The following is a 22,804-nucleotide window of genomic DNA, read 5'->3' as shown; positions in this document are numbered from 1 at the left end:
ACCAAGATTTTCATCACTTACCTCTACCTACCTGTCTTTGTACTATCTGTAACTCACCTCTTACCTTTTTTCATGTGCATTGAACCAATTCTGGCCATACTCATTGTGATATCACTTTCTAGTCAACTATTTTATTGCCTTTACCTTCTTGACATTTTTCTTGTTTTATCAACAAACCTTTGTGTAATGTATATACATCAGATTTTATTTTATAGTTATTTTTACGCCATGACATGACCAGGAGTCGCAATACAAGATTAAAAGATGTAAAATATGGAAATGCTGAAAGTCCTTACAACATAGATTGCATTTGCCATTGTCAGTAGGTAAAAGACGATATTCTCCCTTATTACTCGATGAATAATGGTCACTATCTAAACTTCTCTCACGATCTGGCGTAGGTATCTTGATTTCATAAATATAGTGGGCTTTTCATCAATAAAATTAAGGTTAGTCGTTTTCGCATTAGTCGCATTGTAAACTCGAGTACAATACTATTGGAGTAATACTATTTCTGTGGTCAAAACGCCTAGCTTATTTGACCTCAATTTTTTTTTAATGCTAACTGAGTCATGGAGTTGAAGAAAGCAGTGATGCCATTAAGCCAAGACGTTTACCTTGTTTGAAAGGAAATCAAGACTTTGCAATTGTCTAGAGCACTTGGGCTTTATTTACCTATGCCAAATTTCAACTCAGCCAATGAATCTGGTTGATGAGACCAATCCAGCATAACAGGAAAATTTTGGACTGTTGGAACGCTTAACAGTTATTGAAATGAAATAAATTTATACGAATCAAGAACGAGTGATGGGGTTATTTCCATAGGCCCAAGAAAAATGTCTATTCACGTCGATGCATGCTAGAAAACCTCGCAAGCCATAAAAAAGATAATTTTGTGCTTGTGAATGAAATATTGACACATATTGACTCATAAAAGCATAGGAAACCATTACAACGTAGCACTTTGCCCGAGGAAAGTATAAAAAGAAACAACTGTTTTTCTTTCTTTGATCTCCTATATGTCCTAGTGACAACTTGAATTGAAGAATAAAGAGAATCCAAAAGTTTCAACTACCATACTTTATTCATTTTTCAAATAATCATTCATAACGTCTCAGCCATGAAAATTCCATGGAAGATCCTACATTTAGTCCTAAAGATTATTTAAAATCAATACATGTCCTGGGAGTGCTTGATTGAGGATGCTCAAAGAGGTTACGACTCAAGGGAGGTCAATAATTGAATAATCTTAATCAATATTGGGCTTCCTCAACTCACGTTTAGCAGCACGAATTAGAGGGACTAATGTTTTTAGTTCTAAAGTCTTCTGAAAAAATGGATGACTCAGGAGATCTTGTGAACTTGACCGGTCTTCTACGTTCACTTGCAGGCAACAATCGAGAAAATTTTGAAAATCGGGCGACATTTTAGACCAACCGGCGATTTCTGGCCGCCCATGAGAGGCAATTAGGAATAGAGCTCTGAGTGGCGTTTCGTGAAGGTATGGCGGCTCTCCATCTTGCATCTCAATCGCCATTATGCCCAAGGACCAGACGTCCACTTTTTTACCTAGAAAGAGGGTCTCGCCAGAATAAACAAGCGATCATGCTACAATAGGAAGCGCCCGCCAAATTCAAATGCGAAAGACTAGGCTCGTCGGGCCTAATTACAAGGTGATTTTCAATTTTGAACGTGATTTTAGGTCATTGTTGGTGAATTCATAGGCCATGTCAAGTAAAGTAAATTCATGGAAAAATGTGGTCCAGCTCCCTGATTTTGGACATTTTGGGAAGGGAGAACTAAGATAAGCATCACAATCAACTCACACCATAAGCCCATTGAATTTTCAATAATTGAGTGATTTTGAGTGAGCTGTATTATAAAACCCAACAAAATGAACATGTTTGGAGTAATTCGGTAAACCCACTATCAAATTGGCTCAATACCACAATGCTATTTGTTTAGAAAAGCATTCAAAATGAAATAAATATCAAAATTCAATGCATGGACAGCGCGGTTTGGCTGGGCATGTTGTCTTTGATTTTACTCCATGGAATAGCGTCAGTTGCTCATGAACGCGTTCACTTGACAATTCACACGACACGAAAGTTAACAGGTGACTCGCAACACCCCCGCCAGTTCCCCTAGGGTTTCATTGCCTCCTGGGTGGCTTGCTCGCGACCAGAGAGGTTTAGAAAGCTACAATAACTAATAAATTTCTGGACACTGGATGTCGGACGACCGACCACTCGGCTGGTAAAACAGTACAGTGGTAATGGTCTCCTGGGAATTGCTCACAAACCGGTTTATTGCACTGTTTAGTACTGATGTGATCAATCTCCCTGCGCCTCATACTTTCAAACCAGTACTGCCAAGTTTGATCCAAGCTGGATTTCTCTAGGTCAGAAAATGTAAGTTCCCCTAACCTAGAGAAATCCAGCTTGGATCAAACTTAGCAGTACTGGTTTGAATGTTTGAGGCGCAGGCAGATTGATCACATCAGTACTGTTTAGCCAACCGCATGGTCCATCCAGTGTCTAGAAATCTATGAATAACTATAGTCTCGCCTATAGTAGCGATCGAATGTACCTAAAACGGCAATCTCGAAATGGGCCATCAAAATTGCTCATTAGTAATACACACTTCGCATTGAATCCTAACTCTTATACCCGTTCGACGGTTTTATCGGATACCTGAAAATGCCTAGTGATCTCGTCCACACAGACCCATCTGTCCCTTTCCACAAATGCCATCACAACTTCATTCTAGGCCTCATTCTTTAAATCAGTTTGTCACTTTACATTAGGTGGGACTTTGCTGGCCTTAACATGGGCTAAGATCCAGGGCATTAGTTACGAAATTACAGTAATTCGTTCCTTTTCTCGCAAGAGGAACTGTAATTACATTACATTTTAAAATTGTGTAATTGTAACGACCCAAAATCTGCAAGAATTACTTGCTACTCGTTCCTTTTTCAGCTTCCAGAATGGCCTTTAATTTTTCGTTTATCTCGTGACAGTTGAAGAACCTTAAAGTTCAATAAAAATTGCCATTTTTACTAATTCCAACTAGCATATTTTGATCAAAAAAGTCATGGTTGAAAATTGTGTTCGCTCATAACTGCTCTGAAGGTGTTATTGGTTTTGAATCTTGTTGCATTTGCTACTTAAGTATTTACATCATCTCAATCTAATTCCGTTGGACTCAAGCACGGAAAATGTCTCTTTGGCTTGAATATGCTGCTTCAAATTTCCAAAGCTTCCTCTCTTCACTTCACTTAAGGGATGGACTTTTTATAGAGAAGCTTTACCGACTTCACAATGTCTATTACTGTTTCCATTTTGAATTTTGCTACGTTGTTTCAAACCTTTAACAATCATTAAACCATCCAGGGTCCCTATCATGACTCTTCAAAGTATTATGATGCAATACATTTTGAACAATTATGCCAAGATTAAATGCCAAGGCTCATTATTGAAAAATGTTGACAAGAAATCTTCAAATGTTACGCATTGCGTAAAAATGGTTGAGTAAAAAAAATCCATTTATTTTGAGAAGAGTGGTCTGGATGGGGTAAACAATAAAATATTGGTCATCTAAAATTTTAGTAAAAGTAATTTGAACGAGTAACGCCATTACATTTTTTTTTTCGAGTAATGGTTGTGTGACGAATTACTATTTTTGACTAATATAATTGTAACTGTAATTCGTACCTTTTATTGAGGAACGGCTAATGCCCTGCTAAGATCCTGTTTTACGTAAACTTAGCTGAGGCTGAGCGTATCATCTCCATGAGCACCTTGTTGAATGCAAAAAGGTCATAGGCGCACGTAATCAGAAAACGGCGATAACCAGCCGGGGTTTTGAGAGTAACCTTTTTTGTCTCAAGTCTTGTGACCATGGGTGACCTCTTATGATTTTGTTGTTGCTCTAAGAATTCGCCAAAAATCGGTCCAATACCACGGCCAAAATTGAAACATCAGTCACCACTTTCCTTTGGCATCCTCATCAGGTACTATCGCTTTTGATTTGGCGGAAGCCTCGTCTATTCATATTCTGAACAATATTGGTAGCGCTACTTTCTTTACCGTAATGCTTTCGACTGACTACTTCCGGTGCCATCCAATAAGGTGTGCCAACCAGAGTGTTCCGTTTTTCGTCTCCTTGAACATTAGCACAAAATCCGAAATCGGTTATCTTGACAGTACCGTCGTTGCCCAGAAGAATATTGTCCGACTTGATATCGCGGTGTAAAATGCCTTTACTGTGAAGGTAGGCAATTCCTTGTAACACCTGAAAAAACGACCAATTTGGTTCAACCATCCGTTTCAAAGTCATTAAGTCATTCAGTACCTACGTACGTACCTCCCTACAGACTGCAGCAATTTGTCCCTCTTTCATAATCGTCTCCGTTACAACATCCGTTAAAGGCCCCCCAGCCAAATATTCCATTACCACCCAAAGATCATCTTCGACCAGGAAACATTCGATGTAGTTCACTAGATTGGGATGCTGCAGTTCATTCATCACCTGAAATAAAATGGAAGATTTGATTGGGCGTATTCCTTTTTTTTTTGCTTGTTAGCTTGATCTCACCTTGAGTTCCATAAGGATCATCTCCTTTTTAGGCTGTTTAAGTAGATCAATGATCTTGATGGCAACCCTTTGGCCAGTCTGTTTGTGCTTGGCTAAAAACACGGTACCCGCCGCACCGGAACCCAAAACGATATCACGGTCGTACACATCCGAAGGATCCCGATCGGTGCAAAGCGCTTTCATCTCAGAAAGAGTATCCTCTTCAGAGATATTACGGGTGACTCGTGGCCCGTAACTTCCGTTGCTCTTACGCCTCAAGGTGGCTTCTCCCTCGTGCGAAACTGACGGAGCATTATTATCGTTCACTTCAATCGGCGTTAATGCGTCACAAGCCTTCGAGTTCTCAATATTTGTATTGGTGAGCTGATGGGATAAGTTGTCCACTGGGGGTGGGGGACTTCTCTCCTCTCCACTCCTTTGGTTGGCATTTTGTGCGTCATATTGAAAAGAGGTGGGAGGGGCGCATTCCGACTGACTTTGTCCGTCGATCAAAACGTTAGGCGATGTCACATCTTCCTCATCGATCGATGAGAGCGAAACTCCCGAGCTCCCCGGGGGTAGAAAGTCCCCGCGGATGAAATTGTTATCCTTGTTCTTTTCCTCCTTCTTCATCCACATGATCACATTTTGGGCTTTGGCTTCGGTGTCCGGGTTTTGCCGTTCTTCCACGGTCGTCATAGATTCGTAGATGCTTTGCAGATCGGGTGGTAAGCCCTTGATGATCTTGCCATCGTCTTCGGCGTGATGAAGTCGTTTGACATTGGTTGGAATCCCAATGTTTAGGGAATTGGATGGACTAGAGTCTCCCTCATTAGATTTGGCAGGACTTTTCCCGCCCAAAAAGCGCTTTTTGAGCAATGATATGGTTGAAGACATGGTGAGTGAAGTTGAATCTCTCGAGAGTCTAAAAGCCGGCAACTTTCTAGGGAAGATGATTCACTCTTGTTGTCTGTCCCCCGATCAAGGCGTGACTGGGTGGCAATTCAGGAGGGCAGCTTAATATCGATTATATTTTTTTGCCTCGCCAATCATATGGTTGCAGCCAGCAGGGAGAGTAGCCAAAAGCAAGTGTCACTTTCAATTAAATGTGGTCGCCATTTTTGCTCAAAGCTTACTTAGCTTTGTCACAATCGCTGCAAATGAGATAACAGGACCTAAACGCGACGAATCCATCCATATCCTTCCTTCCCTGTCACTCCATAGCACTGTACCAAGTGCATGTCACACTCTCGCTCGCTCACAAAGTCAAAGAACTCCACATTTGATAAGAAGATAATGTACTCGTAGCATAGGTGCAGAGTAGTATTGTAAGGATGCACGGCGATGATCCGGGCCAGAGAGAGGAAAAAGCCATGCCTCGCAAATTTAAAGCCTAAATAGGTAGAAGAGCTGCGACTTAAACCTATCCATTTTTCATGAGCCCTTGATTAAAATCGGAGTTTGACCTGGGTTTCACCCGTTTGGATATTTCAAACCCATTTGATTCGTAGATATGGAACTTTTCATAAAATAATCCAAGAGAACTGGTGAAACCAACAAACAGATAAAGAAATTGGTGAGAAATTTAACAAAAATGTTTCGTTATGGTACGGAACAAGAGAAAAATTATCACAATCAACCTCTAGCTATTATTTGTCTTCAATATTAATTCAACAATAAATAAATCTGATGGGACCTAATACAACGATTAAAGATTGGCCGGCAAAAATATGTTCTTGTTAATGCTAGTTACAGAAAAGCGCGCAAAATGTTCACTCGCAAAATTCTTGATTGAAATTCTTAATTGTCTTCTCAATTAAAAAAGAAAATGGATATGATGAAGATAATTGAATTTTTAGGTATAAGTAGTGTTTGGAACTCGAACTGACACCTAATATGTGCTCCAAAAATCAGGTCTTGTGTATTTTTAAACTAGCCTTGTCAAAACCTGGATTTAACAGATTTTCTTAGTGTAGTTTTAATGGCAACACAATAAGCAACAACAAAAAACCTTTAACGGACTTTTGGATCCCGTTTTGGTAGTTTACTTGCGTGATTGTGAAAACGTGATATTGTGTTAGATAGAATACTAAGGCAATTTTCACGAGTCAACTGTACGGTAATAAAGCTTCGTTTTAGGTGGCCAAATCATGGACAGATGTGTGAAACTAAATATGCAAACTCCTAGTAAACATTAAGTTACAGTTTATAATAATGAATAGGGCCGGCCAAAATTTGCGGATAAATATGGTCTTGATTGACAACAAATTTGCATAAAAATTCAAACAAATTTGCATAAAAATTCAAACAAATTTGCATAAAAATTCAAACAAATTTGCATAAAAATTCAAACAAATTTGCATAAAATTCGCAAATAAACTTTTCAACACATAGGCACCTACACGTTTGGGGGGTGTAATGGCTGTTTTTGCCTTCCCTCAATGGGATTTGGACCTGCTCTCTCAAGGGAGCAGCTTCTTGTCTTGTCCATGCTGCCTTCTAGACTAATCAGAATTTTGCACATCCCAAATATTTCGTGAAAAAGATTATTATCAGTTCAGCAACAAAAGAACAATAATGTCAGAGTGTAGCATTGTCTCTTGAAAGTATTGTAAGTCAGTTCTGCGCAAATTAAACATTCACCTCATTACCATTTACGTCAAAAATCATGAAACACATCAAGATGTGTCTCATTTTTTTATAGTTGAAGTTTATTACTGAAACAAAACTGAGTTCCAACATTTGATATAGTGTATCTTATAAAGTTGCAATGATAAAGAACTATTTAAGAGGAACAGAATACATAAGTAGGGGGTTGGTTAAAGGTCTGCAATCTATTACATCCCTCCATGTACATTTTTCAAAAAGATTTTAAAAAAGAGGGTAAAATTTCACATTTTTGCCTACAATTTTTTCTTTCTTGGGTTTGGTTTGGGTTTTCACGGGCTTTTCTAGCCTCTACAGGGAATGCAATCCCCAGTACTATTAAAATAAAAGGTTATAATTCGTTTCTTTATTATCTTTCAATCTTCATATGATATTTGGTCTACCGACAAGTTTGAGTTGGCAGACCGAGCTAGTTCTGGAATGTAAGATTGATCAGGAATGCTATCTAAAAATTTGTTCGCGTCTGACTTGAAAGATGCTACCGGATCAACAAGGCCTACGTATTCCCTACAAATGTTAGAGGGAAGCAAATTAAACATTGAAGGAGCCCGCGAAAGAGGAGATTTGGACTTTATTGTTCGAACTAGCCTGGATTCTCGAAGGCTTGAAGGTGCTCTCAAAACGCACGTTAAGCCTCTACGGTCAATAGAATTGACCCTAAATCCTGGGTTGGGACAAAGCTCCTGGATGCTTTTGAAGACTTACAGTATCAGATACCTTTTGTACCTTCTCTGAACACTGTACAGTCCCATCCTCTTTAGTCTCTCCCAATAAGGGCCCTTATTTGCAACGTCAGACAACCCAAACGAAACGGGAAGACGCACCGTCGATTGCTAAATAAACTAGTGGTGACGTGCCATGAAAGCAATTTCTTTTCCGGACATTATGCGACCCAGTTCACTAATTAAACATAAGATTTTGATAGAATTAGCAAAAACCAACAAAAACGCATTTTAATTCCATTGAGGGAAATCGGGCAAATCGGCCCTTTATTTGGTTGAGACTAACTCACAAAGCGTTCTCTGATGTGCAGAACGTGAAGTATTTTTCGTGTGCAGCATTATGGGGCTATACAAGAGCTCTCTTATTCCTGTGATGTTCCTAGTGAAGCATCTTGAGACTTTTTCGACCTTTGCAAACCTGCTGAACTCATTGGAGCCCAAAATGGGTGAAGCATATTCAAGATGTGGTTGAACAATCGACTTGTACAGAGCTAGCATCGTGATGCTGTCTCTGGACTTAAACGTGCGATAGATCCAACCACATGTTTGAAAAGCCTTACCAACTTTCAACTGGATATGCTCATCGAACTTTCCATTATTTTGGAGGACTACACCTAACTCTTTCATAGATGAGACCTGTTCGATATCTTTACCTCCATTATCTACGAGTGGAGTATTTAAAGGAGTTGACCCAAACGTCATTGAGCGGAATTTCATTCCGTTCAGGGCCATATTACTCTCAGTTACCCAAGAGTAGATTCGATCTAAGTCAAGGCTAGTGGAATCTTGGCCATTCCTACCAGAAACTAACTTTGTATCGTCAGCATAGGAAGAGAGACTGGCAGTAATACTAAGCTTTTGAAGCGGGGCAACGAATATTATAACAAGGAGGGGCCCTAAGATGGAGCCCTGGGGAACAGCCGACTTGGCATCACATATGTCACTAAGGGATCTGTTTTATTTCGAAACTGTCTTGCTCATTCATGTTGATAGTAATTGACAGGAATTCATAGATGAGAGTCAGATGACACAGATCATAACATCTCCTCCTCCATCAACAATGATAAGCTAAAATAGTGTTCAGCACGAAACATAATAAAATAACAAAAAAGAGAATCATGAACGTTTTATAAATTTTCGATTGCTGTTGTTTTGATGATTATAATAAACCCATTTTCAAAAATTGCATTTTTACTGTTTTAAGTGAAATGATATAGCATTTTGAGTTACTTTTAGATTATGCAAGAAAATGAAAAACAATTTCTTACTTTTGTGATAGTGAAAATCCTTACTTATACATTATTGGGGAATTTAAGTTAAGATTTAACCGGGACATGTTGGAGCTAAAAAACGACATTTCACTCTGCAGATCTCAAGAATGTCTGGGCTTTCTTTTTGGGATCGGCTTCCCCATCTGCGCCTGTAAAAGAGCAGAAGTTATGTTGGATCATACCCAACATCCTGTTTAATTTTGACGCCAACTTTGAACAATGTTGGCTGAAAGTTAGACGATTGTCAAAGGAGACTCCAAGGTCGACATGGTGCCGGTCCCTCAATCGTGGTTGTACATCTGGTGGATTTTCTGAGTAATTGACATTGATATATTGTTGTTTTGGCTGTTTGTTTTCAGATCTATCTTTTCATTTATTTTTTGCGGACTTACTTACCGCCACTGGGAAAACCCTCAGCAATCGAAGTTAAATATTTAAGATCCGTTTCGACGACCACGTTAGTTGGGCTACCAATTTGACGTCTTTCACCCTTTTGGTCACCTCACGACCATGAGACATTCAGCAACATCGAAAATCCAAAAAAACTGCGGATTACTGACAGCATCATAAATAATCACAGAAGTTTGTTACTAGAGTTGATTTATTTTTTCAATGATATCACATTAGTAGTAGCATATTGGGAAACCATTAGCTAGCCTCAAAATGCAACTGATTATTCCCACATCAAACTAAGGTCGTTTTTTTTATTATTGATGAGTTGGATGACTCATTACTTGGGAATTGGCTAGTGTCTTTATAAAACCAACAATAGAAGTGATGTTATCAAATGAATTATTAAAGTTGAATATATGGTACCAGAAAACTTCATGTAATAAGCTGCGACAACGATGACATTAAAGTTGTTTATTGTTTGAACAACTTATACTACATCAAGTTTGATTATAAAGAGTATGGGTTAAGAGATTGGACTAGAATTCTTGGAAAAAATTCAATTCAGTGCTCTGTTTGGGGGCATTATTATTATTTGCAATTAAAACTCGCGTCACTAGTGATTTGGAAAATATTCATTCAACTATAAGATGTAAAACATGGAAGTGGCGTTCACTTCAGAAAAGGTAAAATATTAAAAAGTAGGCCCCATGCTTAAAAAATTGAACTTTTCAATTCAGTTAAAACAGAGTTGTTACATATTGTTTTGAGCCTGTCAATAAATCTCAAATTGGCTATTGCAAGTTTTACTTCAGCCATTATCCCAACTTCTTAAAATATGTACCCTTCCCATGGTCTAAATTTCAGATAACATGAACTAGCTACTCTTTTATTATCTTCTCAAAGACTTGTTAACAGTATATTAGTATCCAAATTACACATAACGAAATAATTTTAATTCGTTCCTCTTTTCAAAGAAGGAAGTGTAACTCCATAACTATTTAAAATGGTGTCATTAGAACGACACCAAATCTGAGAAATATACTCGTCACTTGTTCCTTTTCCAGCTTCCAGACTGGCCTTTTAATTTTTGTTTTCTCATGCATGACAACTGAGGAGGTTAAAGGTTCGACAGATATTGTCAGCTTTTGTTGTTTCCATTCAACATATTACGAACAATGAAAGTCAGGTTCGACAATTATGGTTGCTCTTGACCACCTTGAGAGAGTTCTTGGTTTCAAATCTTGTAGCATTTGCTACTTGATTGTTTACACCTTCTCAATCAAAATTAAAAAAGTCTACTCATCTCTCTTATTTCACTATCTCACATAACCAACGTAGATGCAGCCAAAAAACGTACCAATGTAGCAGTTAATACGTCTAGATCTCGCAAAAATTGCCAAGTTGCAATCTACCTCAACGTGAATAGAAGGAGAGTGCCCATGTCTAATATTATGATTATAACATAGGCTTAAGCTTATTCTTAGGTCACAGACCTCTAATCTAACCTGTAAAGTCGATACCTTTTGAATAAATACCTATAAGGAATAAGGAATTGCTATGCATTCATTTATGTCCATTTCATAACAGCAAATAATAGTTTGAGATTAGAATGAACAGAAATATAACAAAGTAGGGAAACAAACGGAGAAAATAATGCTCAAAGTTGCAATTAAACATATATCATTGCAAAAAAGGTAGGAAACTCATCAAAAAATAATCCATATCTGTGTTGCTCTCTGTATAGCACTAGACAAGGTCTCGGTCGGCTCTGTTTTGCGTCCGCCATCCAGTGTCTAGATATCTATGATTCATTAAACATGCAGATTACTCAAGTTCTGTAAAAATTATTTACCATTTGCAGGCCTTGTGCACCCTCCTGGCCTCTATAGAGGAGTCTATAAAGCAAAAAAGAGGAGGTTTTGGGCGAAAAAGAGCCAAAAAGGGGAGGTTTTGAGACATAAATTGAGACTTTTTGCCAGTCACAATACATATAATACAAAAGTTAAAATTTATGGCCTATTCAATCCATTTTTCTTAATACAAGACCCCATAAGTATTATGAAATTCATGATACAAATTAAATCGGTGATTCCTGTGGACACTTACTCTCCTTCAAACCCTATTGGCACCCTGTGGCTTTTGGGACACCCCCATCCCAACTATGAAGTTTTAGAGGTATGGACTGCAAACGGATTCGATAATTCGTATCTTTCACTTCGGCCAACTTCAACACTTCATAGGACCACAAGATATTCTCGAATTGATGAATTTGGTCAAATTAGGCCGAAATAATGCTCAGGGCACTCAGGAGATGTGGTCAGGTTAATGAGGTAATCACTACATGAAATATGAATTTCGGCCTGCTCTTAGGCAACTACATATGCCTTTGACATCAGCTCTCTGAAACGAGCCGTCTTAACAGGAAATGAAATTGAAGGACTTGCCTTAAATTGAGGAGATCTCAGTTTCTTATCTTCTTCTACAATTCAAAAAGTGGCTCAGAATTCATCTGACCAATGTAAGGGAAAGCCCATTCGCCATCCATTTTTAAGAAGTTCTGGTTCCAAAGCATTCAAGTGCCATGACGGTCATCCATGTCGGGAGCTGGACCAATGTTTGCAATCTAACGGACCAGTTTTTTCCGAAAAATACAAAACCGAAAAAACGAAACGAAAAAGGACCATTTTTCGAAAAAAATAACGTCTTTATAATGTCCGTATCAGTTTAGTCCTCCATCTATGGGTGTTGTTAGCGTCTAAAAGTCTCCATGACAAGGGTTGGGGAAAAGAATCAAACCGAGGAATTCTCACATCTAAGTAAACCACTGCACCACGTCTTCTCCCATACAAGGGTGGCTTCCAAAGGCAAGATTCAAACCTTGCCCCCTGCGGAACAATGTCGCCCTCTGGTGTTAGTGAGCACATTCAACCACTCATCTATCATAGATTCTTAACTTGAAAGTGAATATATTGTGGGTTCTTTCTGCGCACACTGTGCTTGGGCACTGAAATATACTTTTGGAAAACATTAATTTCATTTGGCTTGTAACAGGAATGGCTCAGATAGCAAAACCATACATAAAATAGTGTTCAAACGCCAGTCTTTCTTCGTCTAAATCCTTTTTCTAATTCTGATTCATAACCTTTAGTATGACATTTGCTCATTATGCACGCTAGGGAGTCCTAAAGATGCTTAATATAGAAAGATCAGCAAAGGCCAGCTTCTTCTCCTTCTCTCTGATTAGACGATTTTTCTCTTGGGTCCCTTATTCTTATTGGTCAAGGTTTTTCAAGGGCTACCGTTATGTATAGTTCTCTTAAACAAAAAGCACCGTTACTCGTAGAGTTAAGGTAAAATTGGGAACCCCGCTAAGAGACTCCGGCGTGGGAACTGTTTTGATTTTGACATTTGACTCTTCGAATCTCGAACACGCAAACAAATCAAAATAATATTCACGCTGAAGTACCTTAGCAGGGTTCCCAATTTTTCATCAACTCGACGAGTGATGATGCTTTTTGTTTCATAGAACTACACATAACGGCAGTCCTTGAAAAACCTTGACCAATACGAATAAGAGACCCAAGAGAAAAATTGTCCACTCAGAGGGGAGGAAAATTAGCTGTCCTTTGCTGATCTTTCTCAATGCTGCCAGATGGCGGTTTAGCGCGCCAGATTTTGCGACTTCTGGCGTTTTTAGCTTCTGTCTGGCGGAGAGAATTTTTTGACAAGGAAGATGGATTTGGCCGTTTTCTGGCGTTTCTGAACTTTGTGCAACGAGAAAATTTTCAACATTGACGGATAGGTTGATTTAGGTGGGATGCTGGCGTTTTTGATTGACTTTAGGCGTTTTTTGACCCAAATATCAAGGAAATTGCCAATGTTTGCTTAAGCTTTGAGGATGCTTTACAAGAATGCAAGTTGTCCTTGATTAATATACAACACACTTTTGGGCACAAATTGACGGGTTTGAATTGTGAATCATGCATCACTTGAATTATATTCTCTAGAAATAACATAGCCATGTGTTTAGTGCAGATGGAGTACAAATATTACTGTTTCAATAGAGGTTTTCAAGGTTTTCAAATTGGTGATTTGATCGGAGGCAATCACTGTTCTCACGGCTGCTTTCTCAATAAATGCATCGGATGTGGCACAAATTTGGACAAAACGGCAATGAAATTTTTCACTTAAATCAAGGTATGTCCAAATAAACACACTTTTCACTACCTTTACCATTACAAAAATGTCCCCATCCTGTTCCCCATCTTTCAACAAAAATGCAGGGACACTATGAAAGCCTTCCAAGATGAAAAACTTTTCTGTCATAGATTCTAAGTTGTTTGAAGGTGGACTGTAATTTTCGGCAAATGCCACGTCACTCACATTTTTATGTGTGAAAAATGTTCAAATAGTATACCTCTACATCAACTAGAAACCATAAACCATAGTTTTGCTTTATGAAATGCAATGTATCAAAATTGTGAAATACACAGAGTAGGGGACAATCTTAAAATATCTGGCTTTGATAGTCCGTGGTGAAAGCAAGTTCTGTGTATAACACAAGTAGTTAATGGAAGGCCAATAAATTCAGCTCATGCAGAAAAACATCTGATTGTACATTGAAGTGCCTTAGAATACTAAGAGAATATCTGGCGTTTTTTGTAATATATTTGGCGGTGAATGTCTTGAATTGGCGTTTTTAGCCTGTCGCCACCTGGCAGCACTGATCTTTCTTAGAGACTAAAGTAAGAGAATGGCAATGTCAACAATCTCAATGCCAAGAATCTGATTGGTTGCCGTGAAAATTAACGAGATGACCGTAGCACGTTCTTCCAATTTTGAAGTCTTGATTACCAATGTGTTTTGCAGGTAATGCGCATTCCTTTGACTTTATTGAGATCCAAGATCAGTTTATGTCATATCTTCATTGCATAAATGTTTGGCACAAACATTCACACAAACATTTTTTATTGACTGCATGTTCGTTTTTTTAAGGTGAAAATCGACTCCCTCTTGTCGAGCCCAGGGTTTCATGATTTTGCTCATTTTCTGCCACTCTTATTTATGTTCTTGATTAGCACAAATTTTGGTCATCCCAAAATTTGGAGATGAAACTTGAAATAAAGCAAAAAGGGAGCCTGAACCAGAGACCCTGAACTATGCAACTTTAAAATTATGAGATAATCCCTAAACAATGCGGCTTTTCAAATTGGAGGGAACCAAACCAAATTCAAATGTAAAATGAGCTGTTTGAACCTTTTTTTCAAAATAATAAGACTTGGAAGGGGATAGTTGAAATCCAATAGAGGGTTTTTCTTAAACATGACATGGAAAGGTCTGCAAATATTGGAACCTTGAAGAAAACCAATGAAATGCGAGGCACCGAGAAAACGGTCTCATCACAGACAAGCTCATCTTTGTTGACGTTGCCATTCTCTTACTTTAGTCTAATCTTTCTTCATTAAGCATCTTTAGGAAGTCCTTGAGCCCGTTGAAAAAGGCGGGAAATTCGAAATATGCAACAACAACAGTAAGGACTCCTCAGAGGAGAAAAAAAAGAGGACTTCAAAGTTCCCCCAAAAACAAAAAAAAGCATATGCCGAGGGCAAGATGATGCCGTTGCAATGATGAAAAGGTTTTCAATTTCTCAATGACAATAAAATTTGCACATTGCAAGCAAGTAGTTTTCTCGGACTACCAACCACTCAGTTGACTTCCACATTGGGCTTTACTTGTTGGGGATTAGTAATGCCCCTCTTCCCCACTCGTGCAATTTTCATTATCTTGTTTAACCAACCACAAGACCTGCCATCTGTCATGCACTTCATTAAGCATTTTAGGAACTACACGCATGTTTTAATCTGGCGTTTATTTGAGCGTGAAATCTTGCTTTGCAAATGTCGACCTGAAGCTTTGTACCAATTGAGATTCTTCGTCTCGATTGAGCGCGCATTCTTTCCAATTCACCTTGTTTGGACATTGAAGGATGTTTGCTACAATTTCCCGCCCTAACTGCAATGGGAATGTCGGTGTTTTGATGGAAACGTAATGGAGTTCCTCGCAGTTTCGGTTAATTGCAAAAAACAAATTTCCAGGCTCAAACACCGTCTCCAAAGAGACCTCAAATGGGAGAGCAACTAAATCGATTTTGTAAGGTTTGCACGTGGACGTGAGGATTTCCTCAAACTCAATTTGTTTTAAACTCGGCACAAAAACTGCTTGTATCTGGAGATGTTGTGATCTGAAACAAGATTAAAAAAAGTTGATTGAGAATGTGGGTTTCAAGCTACCTGGAAGTCACTTGCGTTGAAGATAGAGCACTTTAAGCCATTTCACTCCGATCGACATTTTTCAGGTAAATTGATCCTTGATCCAATCAATATTCTTTGCTTACTTAAAATTTCGTTCAAAGAAAACGACATCTTGCCCTTGAGCTTTTGCACTGGCCATAAGGGACTCCTTGAATTGGACCAATTCTTTCTTAACTTCTTCCGGTGCCTCCAGGGTGGATGCAAAATGGCTGATTGGTAGTATCAAAACGTGGTTTGCACACAATGCACCCTTAGGCATGGCAAGGTACGAGTATTCTCCAACGGAGACAATGAGATGCTTCTCAACTTCCGTTCCGGCCAAGCCTAAAATTGTAACAAAAGTCAAAATCGCCCTAGATACGGCTGGGTTTAATTTCATTACACTTACAGAACCAACATGGACCACGGGGAATTGCTCGTTGAGACTTATTTTGTGACCCTTTGGAGCGATGAGTTCCATCACTTCCACGCTCCTTAGAAGATTCATTTACGGCTTTCTTTCCAAAACGAACAGAATCCCAACCAATTGACTTTTCGATCTCCAAGTTTTCCATCACATCCATTCGTTTGAACGGTAAGTCAGTGGTATCTGGTGGCTCGTTGTTAAAAGTGGAAGGGCTCATGTGAGTGGCAGGCACCAATTGAAATGCATAAATCCATTTTTTTTTCTCCGGATTACCAACTTTAGCCAATGCAATAAAACGTGTCACTTGTTTCCGGACACTTGTCACCGAAAATTGATTGGAGGTATATCGGTACGGTGGCCTCTCAATAAAGTGGCCATGTAGCGCAGCAAAATGATAACGGGGTCGAAGTGAGAGTACGATAGATGAAATTTCGGGTGCTCCTAAAACTTGGAGTTTGTCTTCATCGGAAAAGCTTCGTCTCAGAACGCCTGAAGATGGAAAAAAATATTCATGTGTAAATGTCTCTATTTTGATCCCATCTTACACTTCGGCACTAACTTGCTCTTTTAATTTTGACCGCCTTCCAACGAAGGATAAAAGTAATAAATTCAGAAATGTCTATTTAATATATTTTGCAAAAATATGAATGATGCTCTTTGGCCCTTGTATAAGAGTTTTCTTCGTTTCATCTGGTGCTCGCTATTCGATCCCATTGGATTTTTGAGCCATCCATATATTCACAAAGTTTGATTACCAAGCTAGAGTAAAACGAATGGACCAAACAGAGCACGTACCTTACACCAACCGAACATTCTTGAACTTGAATGTGGGTTGGAAATAAGGGCGGCATGGTCCTCAACTAAAATAACTGATTTCATATTAAAATACATGCTAAGGATTACAAAATACCCTTGTCGACACGGGACATTTCTGACTAAAGGAAATTTCCTCGCCACATCAAGTACATTTGAGGATTTCTTAAAACCTGTTACCGCATTACTTTTTAAACAAATTTAAATTTGATATCAATGTGCAATCCAAGTATTATCATTCCTCGACTTACTTATCATTAGATTCCGACCAAAATTTTGTTTCGTATGTCGTGCAGAAAGTCGAGAGGGTTGTACCAGCCAGTTTTCTTCCCAATGACTTGGTTCAGCTCTTTCGCACATCCGAACCGTCAAACGTCTGCAATTTCTGCTTGACGTGGAAACAATATATTTTGTCGGAGTCCAGTTATCATTTTTGAGCTTCTTCTGAAATCCTTTTTAAACTAAGCATTTATATATTTACACTGATCGTCATAGCCCGATGCTCCTTATAATCTCTATGTAGGCATTAGAGAGAAGGCCATTCTACCGGAGGCTTCAAAATCCAAACAGACATGATTTAATCAGCCAAAATGATTATACCATCGTCGTATTTTAGGGCTGGCTGGCGAACGATTTAAATGGTATGATGTCAAGATTGAACTATTTTGCATTTAACACCAAGGTTTTTAACATTTTCTAGCTTAGGTAGCCTGATTTGTCACCTAACAACTGGCTAGGTAAATTATCCAATACTCATATACACTTTCTCTAATGCATCACCACGGTGTTTTATGCGTGTCTGAGAGGAATCCTACTTTGGTTTCCTGAGAAGAAAAAGAAAAAAAAATAATTTTAAAATGTAGGTGAAGGGAGACTTTTTCACCTTTAGGCCATTGTGAGGTGATGAGAATATCCACTCCTTGAAAGTCTGGCTTATCAAATTGAATTTGCCTCCGTAGTTCTTCCCGCTTGTCTTGATTCCACTCTAGGAGCTCATCAAAACCAGAAATGTAGGCTACCCTGAGGCCTTCTTGCGTTTGAAATAGGCCCTGTTGTCCTAAATATAGGACATTTTCCGCCAATTCATAACCATTTTTGAGACCCTCGAATTCATAATGAGGCATTTCAGTTGAATGATTGGGGCCCAAGACGTAAATGGGCATGGGTACTTTGAGCCGCCCCGCCACGATGTCGCGCCAACACTTTTCATCGGGGTTTGGGCCACCATTCTCGTCTGTAATGCCATGGGGGTGCTGGTCGCTGGGGTCCGCGGTCACCTTGACGCGTTTCTTTGGCCGGCTTTGGGCGTATTCGTCCACGTTGCATTCATCTGGCTCATCACCGGGATTGACGTGGGTGCCGTTTTTCGTTCGGCTTTGGGGGCGGCCTTCACCACCGTCTTCCCCGGCGGTTATTGTCGGGTTGGTCCGTCTGGAGAAGAAGCTGCCGACACACAGGCAAAGGTCAAAATGCGTTCCAGATTGAGTGATGGCATTAAGCCGCTTCAATAAAGCCTTCCATCGCCCGCACACGTCACCCACACACACCACACGCAAGGCTTGGGGCGATTCCTTAACGCACCCGTTACCATCCGACATGCCTTAGATCGTTAGTGTTCTACCTACCTACCATGAACCCCGGGTCACGAATCAGCTGACCAAAGGCGAGGTTACGTGAATTCAATCACAACAGGGCTCGGAAAATACAATTTCTTTTCAATGGCCAAATAATCACTAAAAAAGTTTTTTGAAAGCACAAAATATTTTATTGTTACAGGAAAAACGTTTCTCAAACGCAAAGATTTATCTTTTAAGCTTGTTGAAAAGCAAAAAACGCATAAAAAGACAAAATGAAAATAATTTTGCAAAAGTTTGAAGCAATTACCAAAGGTTTCAATACATTTCATTATTTCAAACCATACGCAAACCATGCAGGTTTCTAGATCAAATTTTGGTTCCTCTGGCTGCTATATTTTAGCCAAATTTGATCTAGAAACCTGCATGTAACAATAACTGACGGGCTTCCTACTATCAATGCTGCTCCCAACTCCATTAAAGTCCCAGGCCTGACGAAATGAATCGGGTCCACCTACTACATTACTCAGAACCCTAGACAAATAATCGTTGGAGATGACTGTGCCCTCGGTTCCACCTGAGGATTGACAGTTCTGCCTTTTCAAGAGACCCACTCGGGATTCCCCTTAGATACGCTCAAAGCAGTTTTTACCAAATAGTCTCAAGTGGCTATCACGGTGTTTAAACTGAGGGGGGGCGTACCCGCCTTTGATCCACTTCATGTATCTTACAGAGGTCCCCCTCTGTTCACCCTTAAAGCGATACGCCAAGTGAGAATCTGGAAATATCTATCTCATCCTTTGCTAATTGGCATATATCTAGAGCTGGGAATACTCATCAGGCTCGAAGGACCATGTTTTAGCCTAGTTAAAGGATACAAAGGTATACCAGAGCTCAAAGTTTAAGTAGTATTTCTTAACGCAACTTACACGAGACAATGTTGTTGGGTTGACCTGTTGTTAACATCTGATAGGCTCTGTCTATTTTACCACACTGACATTACGCGAGCGTTGTGAATCAGCAAGCATAGCAGTCTCAGGCAGACTACGGTTTGAAAAGAGGACTCTCTTTCTTTCTAGCCTTGTCGCACGAAACTAGGCCAAAATGGCTGAGAACACCACCACAGTTGAAGACCTGCCGATTCGGAACGATGTTGAACCTTTTGAAGCACATGTGGAGGTGGAAGTCGAACCCCATTTTGCGCACCATGAACCAACGGATCATGCCCACGAGCCTCTACCACTTTCAATGGAATTACAGGGTGACAACTTTGTTTTAGGGCATCCAAAAGTAGCTTCAAATGCAACTCCATCATTCAAATTTCCCGCCATATGCAAAAAGAATATCATCCAGTTACCTCTAATTGTTGTTTATGTTGACTTTGTGATTTGTATAGTGTCTAGATTTGTCGCAAAATAGAAAAACGTGAGGCCATCATAATACTTTATATGGAAGGCCACAGTTGCAGGAAGATTGCAAAGACTTTGGAAGTCATGAAAGTGTGAAAATCAACTGGGTCATATACTATTAAAAGGTTCAAACAGTTCAACAGTGTTGAGAACAGGCCAAAATCTGGTCGTCCCAGGTCGATGAGGACACCAAACCTAGTAAAAAACAACCAGAATGAAAATTTGTTGAAACAGTAAGAGGTCCATTTGACAAATGGCTTGCCAGGCAGGTGTGAACCGGGAAGTTATGCGAAAGGTGGTCAAAGAGGACTTGCACATGACTGCCTACCATATGCAAAAGAGACAGATCCTGAGTTCAACTGTTATCCAGAAGAGGCTCTCCAGAGCAAGAAAACTCAAGAAGTGGTTTCAAGAGGGCACAGACATTTCTGTGATTTGGACAGATGAAAAGCTTTTCACTGTTGAAGGTGCTTTCAACAATCAAAATGATCGGATTTTGTCCAGGAACATTCAGAGTGTTCCTGTGAAAGAGAGAACAACATTCAGGCGGCAAAAACCAGCATCTGTAATGGTGAGGGCTGGTGTAATTGATTGCGGCAAGAAAACCCCTTTGGCCTTCATTCCAGAGGGTATTAAAGTCAACCAGCACATTTACTTGGACATGTTAGCCTCTAAGGTGCTTCCCTGGATCCAGGCTCAACAATGGACGGGTTCCTACTCTTTCCAGTAGGATGGTGCCCCCTCCCACACAGCAAAACTCGTTCAGAGCTGGTGCAAGGACAAATTTGAGCACTTTTGAGACAAGACCATGTGGCCTCCTTCCTCTCCAGATCTCAATGTAATCAACTTTTGTATTTAGTCAATTCTGGAGAGGAAGGTTGGGGTACGGTTGTACAAAAACATTGAAGATCTCAAGGCAGCCTTATTGACAGAATGGAAAAATATTGACGAGGAAACCATACGTGCTTCTTGTACTGCAGCGCGAAAACGTGTGAAGGCTGTAATTTCTGCCAGAGGTGGATACGTCGAATAAACTTATAATGTGAATTGTAGCAGGGTATATATTTAATGATTTAACATAACAGAGTCACCTCTGAAATCTCAATAGATGATTAGTTAAAGCCCTTTCAAAGTGCCCTAAGTCATTGTTGTCACCCTGTAACCGCAATTCAAGCCAAGCTCGAGCTGCTGGGTCCTTTATGGGAAAATGCCTTGTTGATGGATCATCCCAAAGCCTTGCAAGACCAGATCTCTGCCCTCATGGCAGGCAAGCTTCAAGCCGCATATCGAATGATCACAGAAAGACGTAAGGCCGAGTCACGATTTAAGGATGAATGTCAGATCGTGAATAATATTCATGGTAAGCTCTTACAAATTATGGCGGATTGCAAGCCAAGGATTGAGAATTTCAAAGCAGAGCGAATCATATCAACTGGACCAACACACGACGGCCTTCTCTTGAAAAATCTTAAACACATTCATCGAGCTTATGGTACAAGCCAAATGCAGATCCCATGACGGAAGAGTTGGCCCTGGCTACAGACAAAAGTGAAGACCTGATTGCGCACTTCAAGCATGAGTAATATCTGCGTCCCGTCCTTCAAGGAGAAGAAGGAATCATCTCATTTAATCCAGAACCAAAAGGAAATTAAAGCACCAAACACATCATCCAGTTTGACGCAGCCAAGCTCATTGCTGCGTTTGATGGGAACCCTGGAGATCCAGATGACCTGTTAAAATTCTTTAATTGGAAGAGTTCGTAGTGCAATCTCGTTAAAGAAATGGAAACACTTTGTGGGTTTAGCCAAACAATACTGTTCCAGAAACAAAAACACTGCCTCACGGGCGCAGCCCATGATTTGGTCGCAAAATATTCAATAGGCTCTAATAACTCCTATGATGCCGCAATGTCTAGTCTCATCGAGAAATTTGACGACCCAATCACCCTTGCGGGGTCATATATTTCCTCTGGAATTCTCCCAAGAGACTCTGACACTGAACACGCGGAGGCTATCCAACAATCGTTCAACGCCCTGCACAACATGAGAGACGTTTTTGACCGTGAAGGAGTTGATATGCATGATTTTGCGTTAATGCGCACCTTCATTACATTAATGTCCCCTGAGATGCAAGCGAGATGGAACGCCTACAAAATGGTAAAGAAACTGGAGCACAACCTCCAATGTGAGTCCGCATCCAAGAATGGAGACTCCTTGCCAGTGTGGAAGGCAGGAAATACAGAGTGCCAAGAGCAATTCAACGCTTGGCTGAGCCTTCAAAAGATTTAATTTTGCCGATCACCATTGAAAAATTGAGTAGGAAAAGGGAGCCAGTTCGGACAGCATCAAACTTTGCCCTAGCCAAAATTTCCGGTATACCGAAAGGCCAGAGCACCTCTCCAGGCCGTTTCCTTTGCCCCAACAACCCCCCACACGCGGTTTCGAAATGTAGACAGGGACTCTCCATGGGCCCCCATGATTGGAGACATGCCTGCGTCACAGCTTCTCGTTGTTTCAATTGTGTTGGACATTACAGTCCAGGTCACAAATGTAATTGGAGTTGCTAGATTTGCCAAGGACGACATCACCCAGTTATGTGTCCCCAAAAACGAGATCGGGAGCGCCCATCTCGCGATTCGTCCATGTCGTCGTCGTGGGAGAAAT

At 40.0% G+C, this 22,804-nt stretch overlaps 2 protein-coding genes across 2 annotated transcripts; both read right to left on the bottom strand.

Annotated features, from left to right (window-relative positions):
- Positions 1-1,065: 1,065 nt before the first annotated feature.
- Positions 1,066-5,808, bottom strand: LOC131877035 (serine/threonine-protein kinase PAK 3-like). The gene is made up of 4 exons (XM_059222597.1): positions 4,597-5,808; positions 4,366-4,530; positions 4,089-4,293; positions 1,066-1,569 (listed from the first exon to the last, which is right to left on the bottom strand). Exons 1-4 carry the CDS (start codon positions 5,470-5,472, stop codon positions 1,250-1,252), a joined length of 1,566 nt encoding a protein of 521 aa, XP_059078580.1. The 5' UTR covers positions 5,473-5,808; the 3' UTR covers positions 1,066-1,249.
- A 9,674-nt stretch (positions 5,809-15,482) lies between these two features.
- On the bottom strand, positions 15,483-18,822 carry LOC131877032 (CWF19-like protein 1). The gene is made up of 4 exons (XM_059222594.1): positions 18,042-18,822; positions 16,328-16,834; positions 16,023-16,263; positions 15,483-15,869 (listed from the first exon to the last, which is right to left on the bottom strand). The coding sequence occupies exons 1-4, from the start codon at positions 18,754-18,756 to the stop codon at positions 15,497-15,499; spliced, it is 1,836 nt and encodes a 611-aa protein (XP_059078577.1). The 5' UTR covers positions 18,757-18,822; the 3' UTR covers positions 15,483-15,496.
- Positions 18,823-22,804: the final 3,982 nt, after the last annotated feature.

This window comes from Tigriopus californicus, chromosome 2 (genome assembly GCF_007210705.1).
Source record: "Tigriopus californicus strain San Diego chromosome 2, Tcal_SD_v2.1, whole genome shotgun sequence".
Taxonomy (NCBI): domain Eukaryota; kingdom Metazoa; phylum Arthropoda; class Copepoda; order Harpacticoida; family Harpacticidae; genus Tigriopus; species Tigriopus californicus.
The sequence above is the reverse complement of the archived record's forward strand: the minus strand, read 5'-3'. Positions and strand labels throughout refer to the sequence as shown.